Raw genomic sequence first — 19,600 nt, 5'->3', positions numbered from 1 at the left:
GGCTAATCCTCCGCCTAGCGGCGCTGGCACACCGGGTTCTAGTCCCGGTCCGGGCGCCGGATTCTGTCCCGGTTGCCCCTCTTCCAGGCCAGCTCTCTGCTGTGGCCAGGGAGTGCAGTGGAGGATGGCCCAAGTGCTTGGACCCTGCACCCCATGGGAGACCAGAAGCACCTGGCTCCTGCCTTCAGATCAGCGTGGTGCACCGGCCGCGGCGGCCATTGGAGGGTGAACCAACGGCAAAGGAAGACCTTTCTCTCTGTCTCTCTCTCTCACTGTCCACTCTGCCTGGCAAAAAAAAAAAAAAAAAAAAGTAACTCTTCAGATGAAAACTGGAGTCTTTCTTAGCGCCACTTCTGAAATCCTGAAATAGTCTATCATATCATTTACTGCATTTTCATTGAAATTGAAATTTCCAAACAGCAGTAGACAGGAGTATAGTGAGCCCCTGCACAGTCGCTAACCTCCCACAGCTATGTAGCTGATCCGGTTTCGCCTTCTCTACTTCTCTGCTTCACCCCCTACCTCTGCCCGTATTGTTTTCATGTGAACTCTAGAAATTATATTGCTCATCTGTAAATATTCCAGTATATACCTTTGTAAGATAAAGGTTTTTTTTTTTTTTTTTTTTTTTTTTTACTAAAAAGAAATGTCATATGGTTATCACATTTAAAATACAGTTTATTCATGTCAAGTATCCAATGTTCAGACTTCCCGTAGCCTCGTAAGTGGAACAGGTGTTTTTGTTCAGCTTACGTTGTAGGGTAGTTAGTATCAGGATCCAAGAGAAGTCTCTTCTTCAGTGCCATCTTTTAATCTCTTCCTTGCTAGGGTTTTCAACCACCTCCTTCTCTTCCTTTCTGCCCTCCCCTTTTTTTCCTCTCTGGCCATTTATTTGTTAATGAAATTGGGTTTAATGTCTTGCAGTTTAACATAGTCCTTGCGCCTTTTTATTCCCCATAAATTGGTAGTTCAATATGTAAATTATGTCTCAAGCTATAATCAGTTTTTGGAGAATATTGCATCGCTGCTGTGTCCGTTAGGAGGCATGGAATGGCTCATCTCCCCCTTTTGTTGCTGGCATCGTTGCTGCTCTCTCAAATCTTTTTCCTCCTTCTTAGTATCCAGTGCATTTGTGTGGCATTCTTTTCCAGTCATCCTTTGGCGTTGAAAGCAGGAGTAACAAAACAACAGACGGACTTGGAACTCTGTTAGTCGGGCAAGGTAGCTGTGACCATGACCGCGCTTGGACGTGAGCCCTAGTTCTGTTTGATTTTATGTTCTTGTTCTTGTACATTTCTTTTTGTATTAATTGTGAGTTTGTAGAGTCCACACAGCCACTCCTCTGGCATGTCCCGTCCTTGCTGGGCTTTGGGCGTGCAAGAGGATGGCTCCCCTTTCTCAGAGATTGAGGGCTGCCGTGTGAGAGACCCACAACACACAGTCAGAGCACAGCATAGCAGATCCTGCGTGGAGGCAGCTCAAAGGTGGTTTGAGAGGGTGGAGGATCAGCCAGGTGCTTTGCCTACACAGGAGAAGGCACAGCACCCACTGGTGAGCAGCCGAGAGAGCCGCAGGTGGAACAGAGGCTGCACGGGCCTGTGAGCCACTGAGTGGCTGGAGGTGAGCACTGTGTAGGCTCTGGCGGCTGGAGGCGAGGCTGCAGCCGGCTGCAGAGGGTTAGCGGGGCATCCTGTGTCCCACCACAGACTCTGGACATCTGTAATGGAAGAAGTCTGCCCCAGAGGCACGGGCTGGCCACTGGACCAGGAGAGGGGTTGACTGGACTGGTGACCTGGGGTTTGTGGTATGTTAGGCTTGTGGGTGGGACGTGGGGTTCAGTGGTGCCTTAGATGTGTGGGTGCTGATGTGCCGGATGTGTGAGTTGCCAGGAGACAATGGGAGTGGGCTGCTCCCAGAGGCCTCTTGGTAACAAGGCCTTTGACAAGTGCAGGTTCACCCGGGGACAGTTGGGAACATAATTTCTTAATATAATGAATCCAAGGGACTCTCCCTCCAAGTCCACATGTTAATAGTGACCTGAAGATACAGGACTGGGAGTCGTCATCAGGTGGGGTTCAGCGTGGCATCCTTGGGGTAAAGATCTCAGGCTGCCAGTTCCTAAGGGGCAGGCAGAGAGAACTCGAAAGGGCCTGGAGGAAGGCGATGTGGTGGCAGCAGGCTCTTCTTGGTTCCCACCATTCTCTGGTCTTGAGTAACTCCTGAATGATAAGGACTGGAGGGGAGAGCGTCACAGCATTCAGATTTCTGGAAGGGAATTTTTTACTTTAATAGTCCTTATTTATTTATGATGCTAAAAGTGAATGTTCTGGAAGTTACCTCACATAACTTACGAGTGTAACTTTTGAAGAGGGAACTTAGAACATGTGAAAGCCCAGGGTTATGTAACAAAAGTTCGAGTGATAGCAGATCCCCGATTATGTCAACTGCCGGAAGCGCCCAGTTGTATCTGGACTGCTGTTCCTGTGGAGCGAGGATGTGCCCACCCCTGGAGACCCCCTGCAGCAGCACAGTGGCTGTTTCCTCATCGGGAAGAGCAAGAGGATGACAGCAGCCATTTCCTGGGCGGTGTTGAGATGAACTGTGCACGGCCCTACAGCCCTGCAACACCTCTCGCAATGTTGGCTGTCTTCTTGCTAAGATTGCCAATAGGGCTCTCTCAGGTGGTGGACTGGGAGGGGAACGTGCCATTCTTTTTATAGGTTTATATTCCCTCCTTTTGCAAAGGATATTTTAAAAAATTTTTAAGCATTTCTTCCTCCTTTTTTAAAAACTTTTATTTAGTAAATATAAATTTCCAAAGTACAGTTTATGGATTACAATGGCCTTTTTCCCCCCATAACTTCCCTCCCACCCGCACCCCTCCCATCTCCCGCTCCCTCTCCCATTCAAGATTCATTTTCAATTATCTTTATATACAGAAGATCGATTTAGTATATATTAAGTAAGGATATTTTAAATTTATTAATGCATAAACAAATCCCAGAGGGAGACCAATTACACACTACATTGCTTCAGCATAGGGCTGACTTCCCTGCACTCTGGTCAGCAGGCGTCTCCTCTGGGGTGCGGCCTGCCCTGCTCCACCCAGCAAGTCTTCCTCTTCCTTTAGTGCTGGGAACTGAAGGTAGGAATCTCCACAGCAGGGAGGGAGAAGGCGCGAGAAGTTACTCTGACCTGGGAAATTCAGGATTTGCAGACTTCTCAGTCCTTGCCCCGCACTCCAGGTCTTTGCAGTCAAAGGGGCATCTCCACTCTTCCAAGCACAGCATACTTTTTTTTTTTTTTTTTAAGATTTTATTTATGGCCGGCGCCGTGGCTCACTAGGCTAATCCTCGGCCTTGCGGTGCCGGCACACCAGGTTCTAGTCCCGGTCGGGGTGCCGGATTCTGTCCCGGTTGCCCCTCTTCCAGGCCAGCTCTCTGCTATGGCCAGGGAGTGCAGTGGAGGATGGCCCAGGTGCTTGGGCCCTACACCCCATGGGAGACCAGGAGAAGCACCTGGCTCCTGCCTTCAGATCAGCGTGGTGCACCGGCCGCGGCGGCCATTGGAGGGTGAGCCAACGGCAAAGGAAGACCTTTCTCTCTGTCTCTCTCTCTCACTGTCCACTCTACCTGTCAAAAAAAAAAAAAGATTTTATTTATTTTCTTGAAAGTCAGAATACAGAGAGGCAGAGGCAGAGAAAGAGGGAGAGACTGCAAAGTCTTCCATCCACTGGTTCACTCACCAAATGGCTGCAATGGCCAGAGCTGAGCAGATCCGGAGCCAGGAGCTTCTTCCAGTCTCCCCTGCTGGTGAAGAGACTCAAGGACTTGGGCCACTTTCCACTGCCTTCCCAGACCACAGCAGAGAGCTGGATCAGAAGTGGAGCAGCCGGGATTTGAACTGGCGCCCATATGGGATGCTGGCACTGCAGGCGGCAGCTTCATCCCTATGCCACAGCACCGCCCCACATCATACTTTTTTAAATAGCAGGAGAGTCATCACGTGTTCCACTTGCCGAGGCAGCGTGGCTCCCTGCTGCTTCTCTTTCTCATCTGAAGCTCTGTTGAACTGCTGGGATGGCTGTGTTTCTGCAAGCTTTTAGACCCTCCTCCACTGCCTCCTGTCCGTCAAAGGCCGAGGCGTCCCTTCATCCCTCTTGGGTTTGTATTCCTTATGTTCTTGAATTCTGAATTTTCTTTTCCTTTTTCTGTAACTGTCTACCCCCTCCTCCCCAGCTGTGGCTCTGTTAACTTTGTGTAGTGCACACAAACATCTAGAGTAAGTCTTGTTCTGTTTACAGTGATGGACTGCGTATAAAACGACACTCTTGTTAAGAGCGCTGTCAGTATCCGCATTGTGAATGTGCCAGCTCTGGGGCGGAAATTCCACACGGAAAACCTTACGCTACTGAAATATCTCGCATGAAGCAGCGTGCACAAGGATATTTACTCTAATGTTGTATGAAGTAGGGAAAGCAGGGTGATAACCTAAATGCGCATCAGCAAGGAATGGTTTAAGTTAAGTTACAACAGGATACAATAAAGCAATTAAAAAAGATAATTAAAGATGAATCTTAATGAAGAATGGCATGGGAGAGGGGGTAGGATGTGGGACAGTTTGGGGGTGAGAGGGGGCGGGTATGGGGGGAAGAACCTCTATAATCCTAAAGTTGTATCTATGAAATTTATATTTATTAAATAAAAGCTTTCTATAAAAAAGATAAAAAGTAGATATTTAGTTGCAAATGTAGAATGAGCCCTACAATTCCTGTGTATTTTTATGTCTTCTAAACTGTGCTATTTACAGAAAATGTGCTCCATTTTTGTATAAAGGAAAAAAGTTTTAAAATTCACATTTATACTTGGTAACACATTGAAAACTTATGGGAACATAAATAAAACTTGTTGGCAGCAGTCACCTATGTGGAGGGGCTCCTGGCAAGAAGGCAATCTGTCTTTTCGTTGTTGATTTCTGTCTTTTGAATTTATACCATAGGAATCATCTCCCTTTTGAATTTTTTTATTGTGTTATTAACAATTTTAGTTATTCTGTATTTCTTTAAATACATATGTTGTAATCGGTCTTTAATTCATTTCCTAGTGGGAGAGAACAGAAGGCTCTGTTTATGCTAGACTCTTGTGGTAGTTTTTGTCCTACCCTTTCGTAGTCTCCAGGGGACACTAGTGTCCCTGCCCCGTGCCTTCCCATCACGATTCCTACATGAGATGTTGAAGTCTGCACCAGAGGGAGGAGAGCGCAGCAGGCGTTCAGTTACTACATTTGTTAGAAGAAACACCTGAGTGAACCACCCCGACTCAGAACCCTTCGTACCCCTCATAGCGTAAAGAGGGTGAAGACCAGAGCCCATCAAGGGTTTAATGTTCACCTGTGAGATGTAGAACAATAACACCAATAAAGAACTCACGTTCCTGAACACTGCAATGTTATTGCAGAATGGGATTCTCTCTAGAGTCAGGACTTTGTATATTTATGGCAGATAAATATAATTATATGTGCACTAGTTTACACAGTAGTGTCTACTAATCTAAACTTATAAATAACCAGCCAAAGATGGCAGCGATACTTGAAAATATAAAGTTGTGCTGATCTGCTGTGTGTAAAATGTGATGCTAAACATGCTCTTTATTTCCTGATGCTGACATTTTCCTCTTTACTATTAAAATACTTGTTCATGCTTGTATTTATACTTCTTAAAATAAGTACATAACAAAAAATAAAGAGGGTTTTCAAGGTGAAAGAGTGTGTGTGGTGTGGTATCTGACACATCTTTGTTAAAGCAGCCACCGTGGACCGCACAGTCCCACTGTAAGATTGTTAGAGCGTACACTTTGCTGAGAGCTTGTTGCAGGTTCGGACGCGGTGCCTTCCTGAGTGTTCTTTCAGCGGCATTAGTCCTGAGGCCCAGACGGACACTGAGGCCGGGCAAGATCCCTTCTCAGAGCTCCTCACTAAATGTGTTTGCAACTGTAGTTAATAATTGAAAACCTCTTATGGTTAGGATTGGTAGTTGTGATTTTGATAGCCTTAGAAAGTGAAATGTAAAGTTGTAACAAGTTTTCCTAGTAGTCTTCATAGTCGGTTAGCTCAGTGCCACTTCTTTTAGTGGGAATTGTGTCTCAACTGAAATGTGCGTTTACCATAATTGCAGAGGTCTTTCCCAGCTCCTTTAAAAGGCCACTTGTTTAGCTTTGACGAGAAAATGCAGGGAGTGTGGAAGCCTAGCAGTAAGTGTGGGCTATGCCAGCCTGTTCTGTTTCCTAACTGCTGGTTCCCGTCAGTGATATGTGGGCACTGCCTGTGGAGCGTGTGTGTGTGTGTGTGTGTGTGCACACGTGTGTGTGAAGGAGGCTGGGCCTGCTCATTTGTTTGTCCATTGTGAGGCTATTCTGTACCTTTGTGTGTTTTTGTAACAGAGTGGAGGCCCCTGAATGGAGGCCTGTGCCCCACTTGATTTGCAATCTTTGCTGTTAATCTAAAGAAGCCAGCAGGGCCCCCAGCAGGAAGTCCCTGTGATGATGTGCTGAGTGGAAACCTGCAGGCTGGAAGAAATGTGGTTTTGGTGGGGGCTTGGGGCGGGGGGCGTGAGAGCGCCATCATCTTCCAGCCTTGCCTTTTGTCCCCGTGCCGGCCACCAGCTTGAAGAGCTTCTCCCTGCCCTGGGATTGCGCGTGCTCACTCTTCCCTCGCCAGGCACAGACCTGGCCAGCTAGCATTGGATTGTCTTAAACAAGCATTTACTGAGTGTGTATTGAACACCGGCAGTGAGGTTAAGTGACAGTGGAGACTTGCCTGGGCGGTCGGTGGCGCACTCCTTTATTTCAGGGCCTGCTACAGGCAGGGTCCACCAGTGCTCAAAGCCCTTAAATCTGCTTTGATCAGCCTTTGTACTTTGTGGTACCAGCTATTGGTCAAGTCTCTTGGCTAAGAAACCTTGTCATTTTAATTGTACACTGTGTGAGAAAGGTGGAGCTGTAGAAGCTTTTTATTGGGTTCAACTAATATTAATTTCTTAAATGATATTTTAGAGATTTAAAGGAGAAATGGAATTTTAGTGTAATGTTTCCTTAGAGCCAACATGTATTTGCACTGAGAGAGGGGGAAAAAGAGAGAATTCTATTTTAAAGCAATACTTTTTTTTTTTTCAGTTGGAAACTGGTTTTTCAGCTTCCAGTGCCAGCTGAGATGTACTGTGATAAGTAGTTAGCATTCTGTCCTGTGAATGATGGCTGAGGGGTTAGTAGCAGAGCAAGCACGGTGAAGCAGCCAGGAATATGGTGTGCAGTAATGCAGGGAGGAGTGGTATTGGATTATGTAATATCATTTCAACACAGGACTGAAACCTGCCTCTCTCTCCTGAAGACATGTTCTGTGAGATGCCAGGAGCGGCCAGTCAGTGGCACGATCCTCCTCCCTCAGCAGGGTTTTGGGTCTGTTTTGTTCCCACTGTTGTTTTCTTTACTGTGTTCCCTGAAAACTGTGCTGCCTGAGCATATGGAGCGCTGTACATGAGTGTTTATTGCTTTTGTAGAAACCCCAGGACACTGTGAGTTTAATAACAATTTATGCTGTTTTGTGAGCAATTGACAGTACATATTAAGATCAAGTTGATAATAAAGTTTTCATTAATGGCTCAAATTTTTTTTTTTTATAATATTATCAGTTTATTTATTTTTATTATTTTTTTTTATTTTTGACAGGCAGAGTGGACAGTGAGAGAGAGAGACAGAGAGAGAAAGGTCTTCCTTTGCCGTTGGTTCACCCTCCAATGGCCGCCGCTGCAGCCGGCGCACCGCGCTGATCCGATGGCAGGAGCCAGGAGCCAGGTGCTTTTCCTGGTCTCCCATGGGGTGCAGGGCCCAAGCACCTGGGCCATCCTCCACTGCACTCCCTGGCCATAGCAGAGAGCTGGCCTGGAAGAGGGGCAACCGGGACAGAATCCGGCGCCCCGACCGGGACTAGAACCCGGTGTGCCGGCGCCGCAAGGTGGAGGATTAGCCTATTGAGCCACGGCGCCGGCCCGGCTCAAATTTTTTGAGGTAATATTAAAGGCAATTAGATCAAAGTCAAAAGTAAAGAGTACAACTGATACCACAAGGAAGAAAATGAGCTTTTGGTTTGTTCTGGTGGAGGTGGCCTGTTTGCCACTGACCTCTCGTCTCTCTCTCCGTGATTAGACATCTTGCAGAATTCAGATTGAATGCCTTCCTCTGTATAATCTCAAGAAATAAGTTTGTTCATCTCATATGTAAATATGTTTATATGTATCTATATTTCTGCTGTTGGTGATTAATTTGTATGTGTGTGTTGGATTAAGTGTTAAAAAAATGGCCATAACATATTTATATGTCTGCTAAAATGTGACATTAATCAATATTTTGTAATAAGCCTTTGCTTCACTTTGGTTCCTAAAGAAGCTTAAAACTCATTGAGATACTTAGGAAGTGCTCTGCATTTTGTATTCGTTTAGGACATGTCTCAGGAAGGCTATGGAACCAGGTCTCAACCTGCTCTGGCCCCTGGAAAACCTAACCACGAAGACTTGAATCTAATACAACAAGAAAGACCATCAAGCTTACCAGTAAGACATTAATATGCTAATTTGGAAATGTAAAGAGTTAAACATTTTAAAAAAGAGCTGTTGTTTTTGTTCTGTTTTATATTACAACACTGGAGAGCAGTTTCTAGATTTCAGATCTGTGTGGGTGTTTTTTTTTTTTTTTTTTTTTGGAAAGACTTAGAGCTTAATTCCTAGGGGCTTTGTAGTCCTAGGTGAGTCTGTTTGGTGCAGAGTCTGGACGCCAGTTGGAAGGTTTTATTTGGTTGGTTGTGTGCAGACAGGTAACTACTGTTGTACAAGTGAGCTTTCTTTAGCTTGGTGCCTTTTGGTGAGGATACAGAACAGGTGTCCATACAAGGGTTGAAACCTAAAGAAATTCTCACTTTGCTGAGGATATAAATGATGAGGTAAACATCTGATAGTAGTTTGAATTTCTTGTGCAACTTTATATGTATGTAATGGAAAATCACCCAAAAGAAAGTATTTTAAAATTTGATAAAGCAGCTTGTAAAGTATTTCTATTAATGCCTAGTGTATGGTATTGAGTATGTTGATAAGGGTTGTGGCTATAGTGTGAAGCATCAATGTTGATGCCATGCATAATTTATCTATACTTAATACAGGTAAATTTTTTAAGAGGAATCTAATTTAAATGAAATTGGTTTTATTAATTAAAAGAGTAGGTGTGCTTAAGTAAATATTTTTATATTTACTTTCTTGTTAAAAAGTTTCCTTTTGAAGAATTATTGTTCTTGCTAAATCACTATTAGGAAGGTTTAAGGTGGGAGTTCAGGATAGCCATAATGTTAACTTGAATTTCAACTATGTTTGCGTTGAATAAGATTTATGGCATTATTGTAATGTAAACATGTGAGAATGAGCATTTGTAGTGGATGTTACACGTGACATTTGGCTTGAGAAGAAGGTAAGTGATGGCCACAGGATGTCCACTATCTTTCAATCTGATGTATGTTTTTGAAGCTCTAAATCTTACAGCTTTTATTTCTATGGTAGGAGTGGGTTTTATCTATTACTTTTGTGAAGTTGTGTTGGAGTATTTATTGTCCAGTTATTCGGTTTTTGAAAGAAAGAAAAAAGAAATTAACTCCACGTGAGCTGTGAGCGTCTTTCTTTAATGGCTAATCCACGGCTCGCTGAGCACGCTGTGTGTGAGACATACACGTGCGCTGTTGTAAATGCAACATCTGCCAGGTTATTTGGAACCTGGATTGCAGTTCAATGAAATTTATATCAACCTGTGCCAGTGGATGTGGACAGTGAATTCCACTTTTCCCCCCACTATATGAGTGCTTTGAGAGAACCGTGGGGGTGCAGGTTTGCCAGTGGCTGCTGATTCGTACTGTGACACAGTTTGGAGATTTTGTTAGATGGATACTGACCTCCTGCTTAGCCACAGAGTCGTCTTCAGGCACTGAGAACTCCAGCTTCTTCACTAGGGGTGCTTCTTGTCAAGGCTCTGCGCTGAAACTCTGCAGCGCAGTAGGGTTGCAGCCGGGCCGTAGACTCAGACAACTGTGGGAGAGCTCTGCTCTGGGATGGGTGCTGTTGAAGCTGCTACGTCGAAATGAGAACGAATTTCTTCTGAACGGTTGTATGTATATCCCTTTGTAGTTGATGGTACACTGTAATGATTACCTTGCCAACTTCCTGGGAGTATTTAAGGTTGCTCATGGTATAACTTTTCTTACAAAGATCTTCAAAAAGAAAAATACTGTAGTTGATATTTGCTTCTCATTTTGGTTACTCAAAAATAAACAGGATGCACTTACAGCACATTTCAGTAATCCTTTGAGAGCAAAGTTTCTGTGTTTCATGTAGAAGTCTCAGGTACAGACTCTGAGACAAAGCATAGATGGGCTGGTATTCCTAAAACCCCGTGTCTATTAGGATGAACACTGACTTGCTTCTAGGAAGTTTAGTGTGCTGCTCTTCTTTTACCAGAATTCTGCATGTGTAATACGTTTCTAAATTAGCTTTGTAAATATGTTTTGATTTACGTGGATGCTTCTTCTGTAAGTCACTGTGTTAGCCAGCTGATGTTGTGTTGCTTAGAAAGCTGCAGGGAGCTCCTTGGGGGAGGGAGGGGGTTGATTTCAGCTGACAGTTGTGGAGGTTCACAGTCAGAGACAGGGCAGCCTCCTCCGTGCAGGAATCTGGTGAGGATGAAAGGGGTGGTCACAGGGCGGGTCTGGGAGCCAGGCCTAAGGAGCTCCCTTCCTCTGCCCTCTGGGTGACCTCTCCTTATGAGGCCATCGTGATTCATTACGGGGCTCCACCCTAGCAACGAGTCCAATCCAGTGGCTTCCCAGAGACCCCGCCTTCGGATTCTGAAATTGGATTAAGCCTCCACCCTGAACTGTCAATCCTTTAACAGTTAACATAAGACTTTGGAGTTTAACCATCAGCATGAGTTTGGGGCACTAAATGCTGTTCAGGCTGTTAGACACAGTCAAGGTTAATTATGGCTTCAGGAAACAATTTGTTGACTTTTTGATATGACTCTAATATTGTGATTTTTCAGAGTTAATGTTCATTGATATTGTAGTCCTCTAACTCGGCTAGTTGACACTATAGGAACTTCTGAAAGTGTGTCTGTTACAATGTCCAACTTTGCTTTTGGGTCCTTTACATGTTTACTCTTAGGCTGTACTTTTCAAGTGTTAGTAACAGAAAACTTGCCTCATTGCTTAAGGACAATCCATGTTATTAATAATTTCTAGTTTTGTAATTTAGAGCTGGAATAAATTATGAGTCTCATCTGTACCTTTAAAAACAGTAGTGTGGTAATTCCTATGTATAATTATTAATTTATCTAATATTTATGTGACTAACAAGAATGCTTCTAAAGTAGTTATTTCTTCGTCATTTTGATTGCTTTGAGATAGATTTTGTACTGTTTTCTGTGTCATTGTATTTTTCTTTAGCATATTTGTTATGCAGCTAAGAGCTTTCCATTGTAAGGCGTCCAGCCATTTTCAGTGTTTATTTTCTAGGTCAGTAATCTGATCCCTCAGGAAGTTGTCCTCTTACTTTGTTTGAACCAGTATTATTTGTCTATATTATTTGTCTATATTTGCATGTCATTAAATTCGGGGTGGCCTCTAGTAACTAATGACAGTTACTTTTTCCAGCTGGTTTAGAACTTCAAGTCATCCATAGAAAGCATGTGGCTGATAAATTAATGTTTGTTCTCTTGTCTTGGGACCATAACCAGTAATATTTACTTTTCTTTAATGGACTCAGACTTAATCTCAGAACAAATCCCCCATAATAGTGTCCATTTATTTCTATGCCTCTTAATCATATAGCTTCTTTTTTTTAAAGGTTTATTATTTGAAAGTCAAAGTTACAGGGAGAGAGGGAGAGACAGAGATGTCTCTCATCTGCTGGTTCACTCTCCAGATGGCCTCAGTGGGCAGGGTAGAAGCTAGGTGCTTCACCCGGGTCTCCCACACTGGAGGCAAGGGCCCAAGCCCTTGGCCCATCTAGCCTTGCTTTTCCTAGGGCATTAGTAGGGAGCTGGATTGGAAGTGGACACAAACCAGTGCCCATATGGGATGCCTGTGTAACAGGTGGTAGCTTTAGCCGTTACGCCGTAGTGCCTGCCCCCTACAGCCTTTACTCTTGAGATACATGAGTTTTTATGTCCTTGATACTACTGTTCTTGATAAATTTTAGTGTATGGCATGTTATATAAAAATTTAGCTTGAAGAGTTCCCCCTATCAGAACATTATCACTTCAACTTTAAACGCATTTTATAGTTTTCACTACCTAAGATATTGATATGAATGACTTACTTTCAAACAAAAGACAGTGAAAGATCTAAAAGACATTGCTACTTTATTCATTTCTTTCATAAACACTGACTATATTTCAATTTACATTCTGAGATAAACCCCCCCTGAAATAAGATTTAATACACTTTTTGTCGAGTAAGTTTTGTTAAATTTTCATCTCTTGTGGTATCTACTATTCATCTTTTTTTCCAATTGTTTTTGTAATTATCTAAGATAGAATCTTTTCATGATATTTATCATGCTTTATTCAATAAGTATTTTCCCCAAATGATTTACATTTAAAACCTGTTTGTAAATAAGTTCTCCCAGTTCCAGAATTTCCTTTTAATCGTTAAGAAATATTCTTCATGGTGATAAACTGGCATCAGGACAGCTTGTGTTCTCCATATGCTAAGAGTGCCCAGTTAAAGAACATGGTGCTTATATTGGCTTTGTGGTGTTATTCTTAAAACCAGTTTGCTTTATCAAATGGCATTTTAGTTTTAACTTTGGTAACCTTAAGATTCAAGAAAAGAAGTGGGCAAGGGGCCAGTGTTGTTGTATAGTGGGTTAAGCCACTGCCTGTGATGCTGGTATCCCATGTGGGCAGCCTTCGGTCCCAGCTGTCCACTTTTTGTCCAGCTCTCTGCTGATGGCCAAGGAAAGCACTGGAGGATAGCTCAAGCGCTTGGGCCCCTGTATCCATGTAAGAGACCCGAACGAAGCTCCTGGCTCCTGGCTCCTGGCTTTGGATCGGCTCAGCTCCAACCGTTGCAGCCATTTGGGGAATGAACCAGTGGATGGAAGATCAATCTCTCTTTCTCTCTTTGTCTCTCCCTCTCTCTCTAACTCAAATAAACAAACAAATCTTTAAAAAGTGAGCAATTTGGATAATTAAGCTAAAGTAGAATGAAAATATTCTTTTCTTAGTCTTTCTTTTTTAAAAAAGATTTATTTATTTATTTATTTGAAAGGCAAAGTTAGAGAGACAGGAAGAGAGAGAGGTCTTTCATCCACTGGTTCACTCCCAAGATTGCCACAATGGCCAGAGCTGGGCCGATCTGAAGCCAGGAGCCAGGAACTTCTTCTGGGTCTCCCACACAGGTGCAGGGACCCAAGCACTTGGGCCATCTTCTACTGCTTTCCCAGGCCATAGCAGAGAGCTGGATCGGAATAGAGCAGCTGGGACTTGAATTGGTGCCCATATGGGATGCTGACACTGTAGGTGGAGGCTCTACCCACTATGCCACAATGCTGGCCCTGGCTCTTTTATATAGACATATTATTTATTTATTATTTACTTTAAAAAGTAACAAATCATTATCATAATGTCAGTAATTATAGTACAGATATATATGTTTTCTATGTTTCTATATAGATATAGTGCAGATAAATCTGTTTTTATTACACTTGATCTTAGCCAAGAGGTTGAAAAGCGATAGATATGTTTTTATTTACAAATTGTAAACATGTATAAAAAGGATTTGAACAAAAATAAGTTTTTTTATTTCTTGTTTAGCAAAATAGTGCTTTCCCCTCCAGGAATTACAAGAGTTGTTAATATATCTTGCTTTAAAAATAAGGAATTAGCTTTGTTCCTGGAGCTCTGTATTTGTTACTCTAGGATGCAGAGGCATAGTGCGCACCTGTGAACAGATTGCTTTGTTAGAATTTGTAAAATGTGTCATAAGTATTGGCCATTAGGGTCCATCGTGTCATTAAACTCGTGTTTGGGATCTTACTGAGTTAACTAAAAAACCTTAACGTGTGGAATAGTGCTTATGGCAGTTTGCAGTTAGAATGTAAAGATGGGCTTTAGATAAAAAATGTGTTTTTTTGGCCTGTTGTGAAAGGAAGGAGGTAGTAAATGCTGGTGGTTCTTTGAAATCAAGTGTGTTAGACAGGATATTGGGAGTGTGAAAGGGACTTTTGGAAAAATACTCTTTCAGGGTCGGGTATTAGAGCACCCACGGCTCTCTGCCTTTAATGAAAGAGGAATACTCTTGTTCTGGTTTTAAAAAGTCTTTAACGACACTTAGTTGGCTGGGGGTCAGAGGTCGTGCACTCCGAGGCATGCTGGGATGCTGATGATTCATCAGGAGTGACACCAGTTGTGCAGGTTGGATAATGTGGTCCCTTGAAGAGTCGGACTGCTGGGAGCCTGAGGGGAGGCCACTTTCGCCCAGGATTCTGCCTTCCATCAGCTTCTCAGTCCCCCAGCTGGGCTGTGAATTCCTAAAGACAGTCTTAACCTCTTCCTTGGCAGGTTTTTGCAAAAGCCACAGTCAGGCAGCTGAGAATTAGATGTGTGGCTGCTGAAGCTTTTCTGCTTGTAGCAGTTGTCACTAGAAGGTCAAGAGAGTGGCCACCTTCATGGACCGATCCTTCCGGTGGCTGGGCTCAGTGCTCAGGCAAGGGCAGCGTCCTGGCTGCAAGTGTGCATCGGCGTTTGGGCAAGATGAGCGGTCTTCATAAAGTTCATGGAAAATGTCTGTTATGAGCAAAACTGTACATGTACATATTTTTACACCAAAATAAGCTTACCTTTTAATGCCATTTTTCCACAAGCTTTTTGAGTACCCTAGAGCTTCATGACGTGGAGGCCCCCTGTTAGGAGGGGGGACTAGAGGACCTGTGAGGGCTGTGTGGTCTGTCAAGCGCCTGTAGGTCACTTAGTGACTTGCATGGTAGAGTCTTATTTTGATGTCTTAGGGAAATTTGAAAAGGAACACACAATACTTCGGAGTGATTTATCATGTTCTATAACGTAATTTTTAAAAAATTGTTAAATTTTTAAATTTTAAACAAATTGTTAAATTTTTAACCAAAAAATATGTGAGAGACAGATTGACAAGAAGCCAACAAACAGACTCTGCTCACATGTGCTGGTTCACTGGTGACCCAAATATGTGCAGTAGCCTGGGCTGAGCCAGGCTGAAGCAGGGAGCCAAGAACTCAGTCCAGGTCTCCCAGGAGGGCGACAGGAAACCAGTCACTCAAGCCATCACCACTATCCCAGAGTGCATTATTAGCAGGAAGTCAAAGCCCATAACTGAACCCAGTGACTCCAGTGTGGGGATGCGGGCACCGTAACTGCTAGGCCAAAGGCCCACTCCTCTAATACGAGTTTAATAGATGGTCTGTTCTTTAAGGAGATGTCAGTTCTTTCCAGATTAAGGTTGAGGAAATCATGTTAGGATCTTACTTGAAAGTCCTAATTTAGAAAAAGTGACATTGACTCTGACAAATGTTAGTTTCCAGTGGAGATCATTTCTTTGAGATGTGATGTCCTGTAGTTTTATTCTGTAGAATATTTCCATGATACTGGGAGTGATTTTGAAAATAGAGGATAATACTTGAACTTGAGCAAGGTGGGAAGTGGGAAGGTATGTTTCACTCCTTTCAGAACAGTCTTCTTCCACTTAAGTATTTGTTTTACAGATGAAAACTCAGGAAAACCTCAACCATTTGAAATTATTCCAGGGGGAAAGAGGCTAAATATAATGGAAAGTTTGAATAAATTAGTATTGGAAAAGAACTATATTTTGCCTGTAAATAATTCTAGTGTTTGTGCTCTCCATGTTACTAAATTGACATCTTTAGTTCTGTTGAAGTGAACAGGTAATTCTAAATTCATTATAGCTGAGATATTTGCTTAGTGGCAAATGTGTTAATTTTAAAAATTCATTTAAATTTTAAAAACACATTTTAACTAAGTATGCCCTTTGCAAACTTTTTCACATAATATTCTGATGATTTTCATTTAAAACATGGGGGAAATGAATTTCAGCCCATTTTATACGACTGTCAACTAGTTTTTAAAAAATTAATGAAGGAATATGAAGGAGTACCATAAAAAATTGGACAAAACTGGAGATTAAGATATGCTGAAACGTAACTGATTTACAGGATATTGGTTTTGATAATAGAGGGATAAAATGATCTATAGTTGATGAATGAGGCTCATTAAGCAGGGGATGATAAATGTGGATACTCCTGGCTAATAGAAAGTCAGCACATAGTTTTTGCAATAGCAAATGGAGGATTGGCAGGCTTTGACGCACCCTCAGCCCCCTCTGATGCCCAGTGTGACCTGGCCAGCTGGGTTACAAGCATCATAGGAAGGGTCCTCATACCATGTGGGAGAGTCCATCAGAAGTGTAGACCCACTCAAGTTTTCATTTGTTAAATTTATTTCATCTACTTGAAAAGCAGACAGAATGGGGGGAGGGGCCTTTCATCCACTGGTTCACTCTCCAGATCATGGCACCTTCCAGGATTTTAAAAAAGGATGATAACACTTGAACTTGAGCAGGGGAGGGTGTGGGAAGCTATGTTTCTCTCCTTTCAAACAGTCTTCCACTTAAATAGTTTGTAAGTGAAGCTGGGAGTCTGGGGACCTGAACACTGTCTGGGTCTCCCATACAGTGGAGGGCTCAAGCACTTTGGCCATCAGGTGCATTAGCAGGAAACTGAATCATAAGCTGAAGAGCCAGGCCTCCAGCCGTCACTCCTCTGTGGTACATGAGATGCAGGCATCCCAGGCAGTGCCGCAGTGCCCACCCTGGTTTTTATTTTTCATGCTAGACAGCAAAAATAACTTTGATGTTCGGGGTGTGCTCCCCTGCTAAACTGCGGCTGCTCTTTCTGCAGTGTGGAGGCAAGCACGTTAGCTGGAGCGCTGCCTCCTTGCAGTCCTCCCAGCTGCCGCTGCGCCCTCTGGCTCCTGCAGGCTTTGGCGTGAGAGGCCAGGAATGCGTCTCACTTTAGGTTATCAATTTAATTTACAGATTTTCACTTTGCAGGTGACTCTGAAGGCACACATCTGTTTTATATAACTAGGGATATATAACCCACAGGAGCTCATGGTAGCACTTGTGGACTGGTTATTTGCTTTTATATTTCTTTGGGACTGGAAGTAACTATTTTTAATATTAACTGTCAGTTTAGGAGAAGAAATAAATACATGTAGAGAAGGTTCTACCTGAAGCCAACATTTTCTATTCTTTTCTCACAATGTAGAATTTTAGAGGTCTCTTTCTCTTTCTCATCTTCTTCTTTTGCCTTCTCTAAATTGTTGTAAAATAACTGAATGGTCTTGTTTTCCTTTGTTTGGGTCAAGAAATTTTAGCTGAAAATTGTTACTGTGTGAAAGAAGATTATTGACTCAACAAGCCTTCAATTTTCCGTGAATAACACTCCTACCCCCTAGCTTCAGGAACATGCCGTGCATGCATTCTATTTTAAAATACAGACTGTAATTTAGAACAGGCAGTTTGATGCCCCACTGAACTTTGTTTAAGCCTGGAATAAAAGAAGGAAAAAAGCTTAAAGCCACAAAAAAGTGACTAAGCTTTCTCAACTACTTTTCCTCACAATGCATTCTATTAAAAAAAAGGAAAAGCTTCCAGGTGCCATTGTGTGTCCTTCCCGAGGACCTAAATTTTACCCAATTTTAGACTGTGGCATGTCCATCTTTGCACTTTATTTCATTATGGGCCAATCATTGGTTTTTTGGGTAAATGCTCAGAGTAATATCCATTTGCATTGGGGTCTGTACATGCGTGTATGCATACTGTCCAAGTTCTATGCATATTAGAACCTTAATTATTAATTTAAATGCTTAATTTTTTAGCATTCAGTTGATAACTAATTTTCTAGAATTCTTTTGATTGAAATAGTACCTGATTATTAGATTGTAACAATTATTTAACTGCAGTATTATTTGCTATCAGATTATCATTACAGAAATGATTTTTGGAAATTAGTTTGTATGTTACATGCCTTCCCCCCACCCCCACCTGACAGAAAGGAAAACACAGAGCATACACTGACTGCACTAAAGGGACAGAGCTTGAGTTGTCTTCCTGAGGCGGGACATGCTGACGGGGAAGCCTGCTCTGAGGCTGTCGTGTGGCTGCCGGAGCTGGCGCTCAGCTGAAGTTCTGGTGTGGGGCAGTTCCTGTCCGCTGCAACACAAGTGAGGCAGATTTGGAATCTCCCAGCACCTCCAGCTCCCAAGTTTCACAGGAGAAGACATTTCTGTGAGTGATGGAAGCGACCTCTTTCTCTGTTTTGAAAGGCAGGTTGAGTGAAGGAAGAGCAGGTGTCTTGAAATCTGCAGAGTGGCTCACAGATGCCTGTTTGCTTTACTGACAGGGAAATGTGAACTGGGTAATTTCGGGTTGCCTAATTGAGTATACGATCTCACTCTGTAGCCTGTGGGAGAGCTGGGTCCTTATGGGCTGGACTGGACTTCTCCGGGATTCCAGTCCCTCTCTCCCTCCCGAGGAGAGTGTGGAGCTTGATAGACGCGTAGGGAAGTCCGGCCAACGGGAGAGAAGTTGGTGGTAGAGGTCGAGAAGGAAGAAGTCTGCCAGATGTCCTCATGGCTGCCTGCTAGAGTGGAAGGGACAAAAACAAAGAGAGGACGCTGCCGGCCAGCGAGGTCTTGTCTTCGCAACAGACAAGCCAATGCTTTTCCCACGGTGCCACAGGGAGCCTGGCAGAAAGTTTTCTGAGGCAGGATGCTCATGGAGGAGTTGGGTTTAATTTCATGCTGGTGGAAGGAAGGTCCTGAAGGCCTATAGCTGAGGTCTCTGTTCACTTTTGTTAAACATTTGATCCCAGTCTTTTAAGAGTTTATGTATTTGAAAGGTAGAGTTACAGGCAGAGGGGGGAAGGCAGAAAGGTTTCCCATCTGCTGGTTCACTCCCCAAATGGCCACGAGGCTAGAGCGGAACTGAGCTGAAGCCAGGAGCCAGGAGCTTCTTCTGGGTCTCCCACGTGGTGCAGGGGCCCAAGCACTTGAGCCATCTTCTACTGTTTTCCCAGGCCACAGCAGAGAGCTGGATCTGAAGAAGAGCAGCCAGGACACTAACCAGGGCCCATATGGGATGTTGGGGCTCCAGGCAGAGGCTTAGCCTACCACACCACAGTGCTGGACCCTCCATTCATTTCTAACACTCCAGGTTTATATACTTTTTACTCTGCAAAGTAATTGGACAAGCACTCTTTGCTTTATAAACTGATATTTACCAGAATGGAAATATTAGTTGCCTGAGTAAATGAATACCACCATTTGTCTTAATGGAACCCACATCAATTTCCTGGGTTATGTCCTGTGTGTGTGTGTGTGTGTGTGTGTACACTGTCTCTCACCCCCACCCCCTTTCCAGTCTTTGGTGCTCAACTTGTTTTGATTTCAGTGGAGGTAGTGTA

General features: G+C 43.3%; 1 protein-coding gene and 1 long non-coding RNA gene across 20 annotated transcripts in view; both read left to right on the top strand.

Moving 5' to 3' along the window:
* Positions 1-19,600, top strand: part of ARID1B (AT-rich interaction domain 1B) — a 444,025-nt gene that overhangs the window by 157,245 nt on the left and 267,180 nt on the right. For 18 of the 19 annotated variants that reach the window (XM_051855225.3, XM_051855222.3, XM_051855226.3 and 15 more), the window contains one exon: positions 8,492-8,602. The exons of the other annotated variant lie outside the window; for it this stretch is intronic. In XM_051855225.3, the coding sequence (XP_051711185.3) occupies positions 8,492-8,602 (111 nt within the window). The remainder of the gene's footprint in view (positions 1-8,491; positions 8,603-19,600) is intronic. 19 annotated transcript variants of the gene reach the window in all.
* On the top strand, positions 615-4,563 carry LOC149126405 (uncharacterized). Its single transcript, XR_016234460.1, has 2 exons — positions 615-4,163; positions 4,304-4,563. It is a non-coding gene; the product is annotated as an uncharacterized LOC149126405 (long non-coding RNA).

The sequence above is a fragment of the Oryctolagus cuniculus genome, chromosome 5, assembly GCF_051225735.1.
Source record: "Oryctolagus cuniculus isolate XC-2025 breed Fujian yellow rabbit chromosome 5, ASM5122573v1, whole genome shotgun sequence".
NCBI lineage: Eukaryota > Metazoa > Chordata > Mammalia > Lagomorpha > Leporidae > Oryctolagus > Oryctolagus cuniculus.
This window is presented reverse-complemented; position numbering and strand designations above follow the sequence as displayed.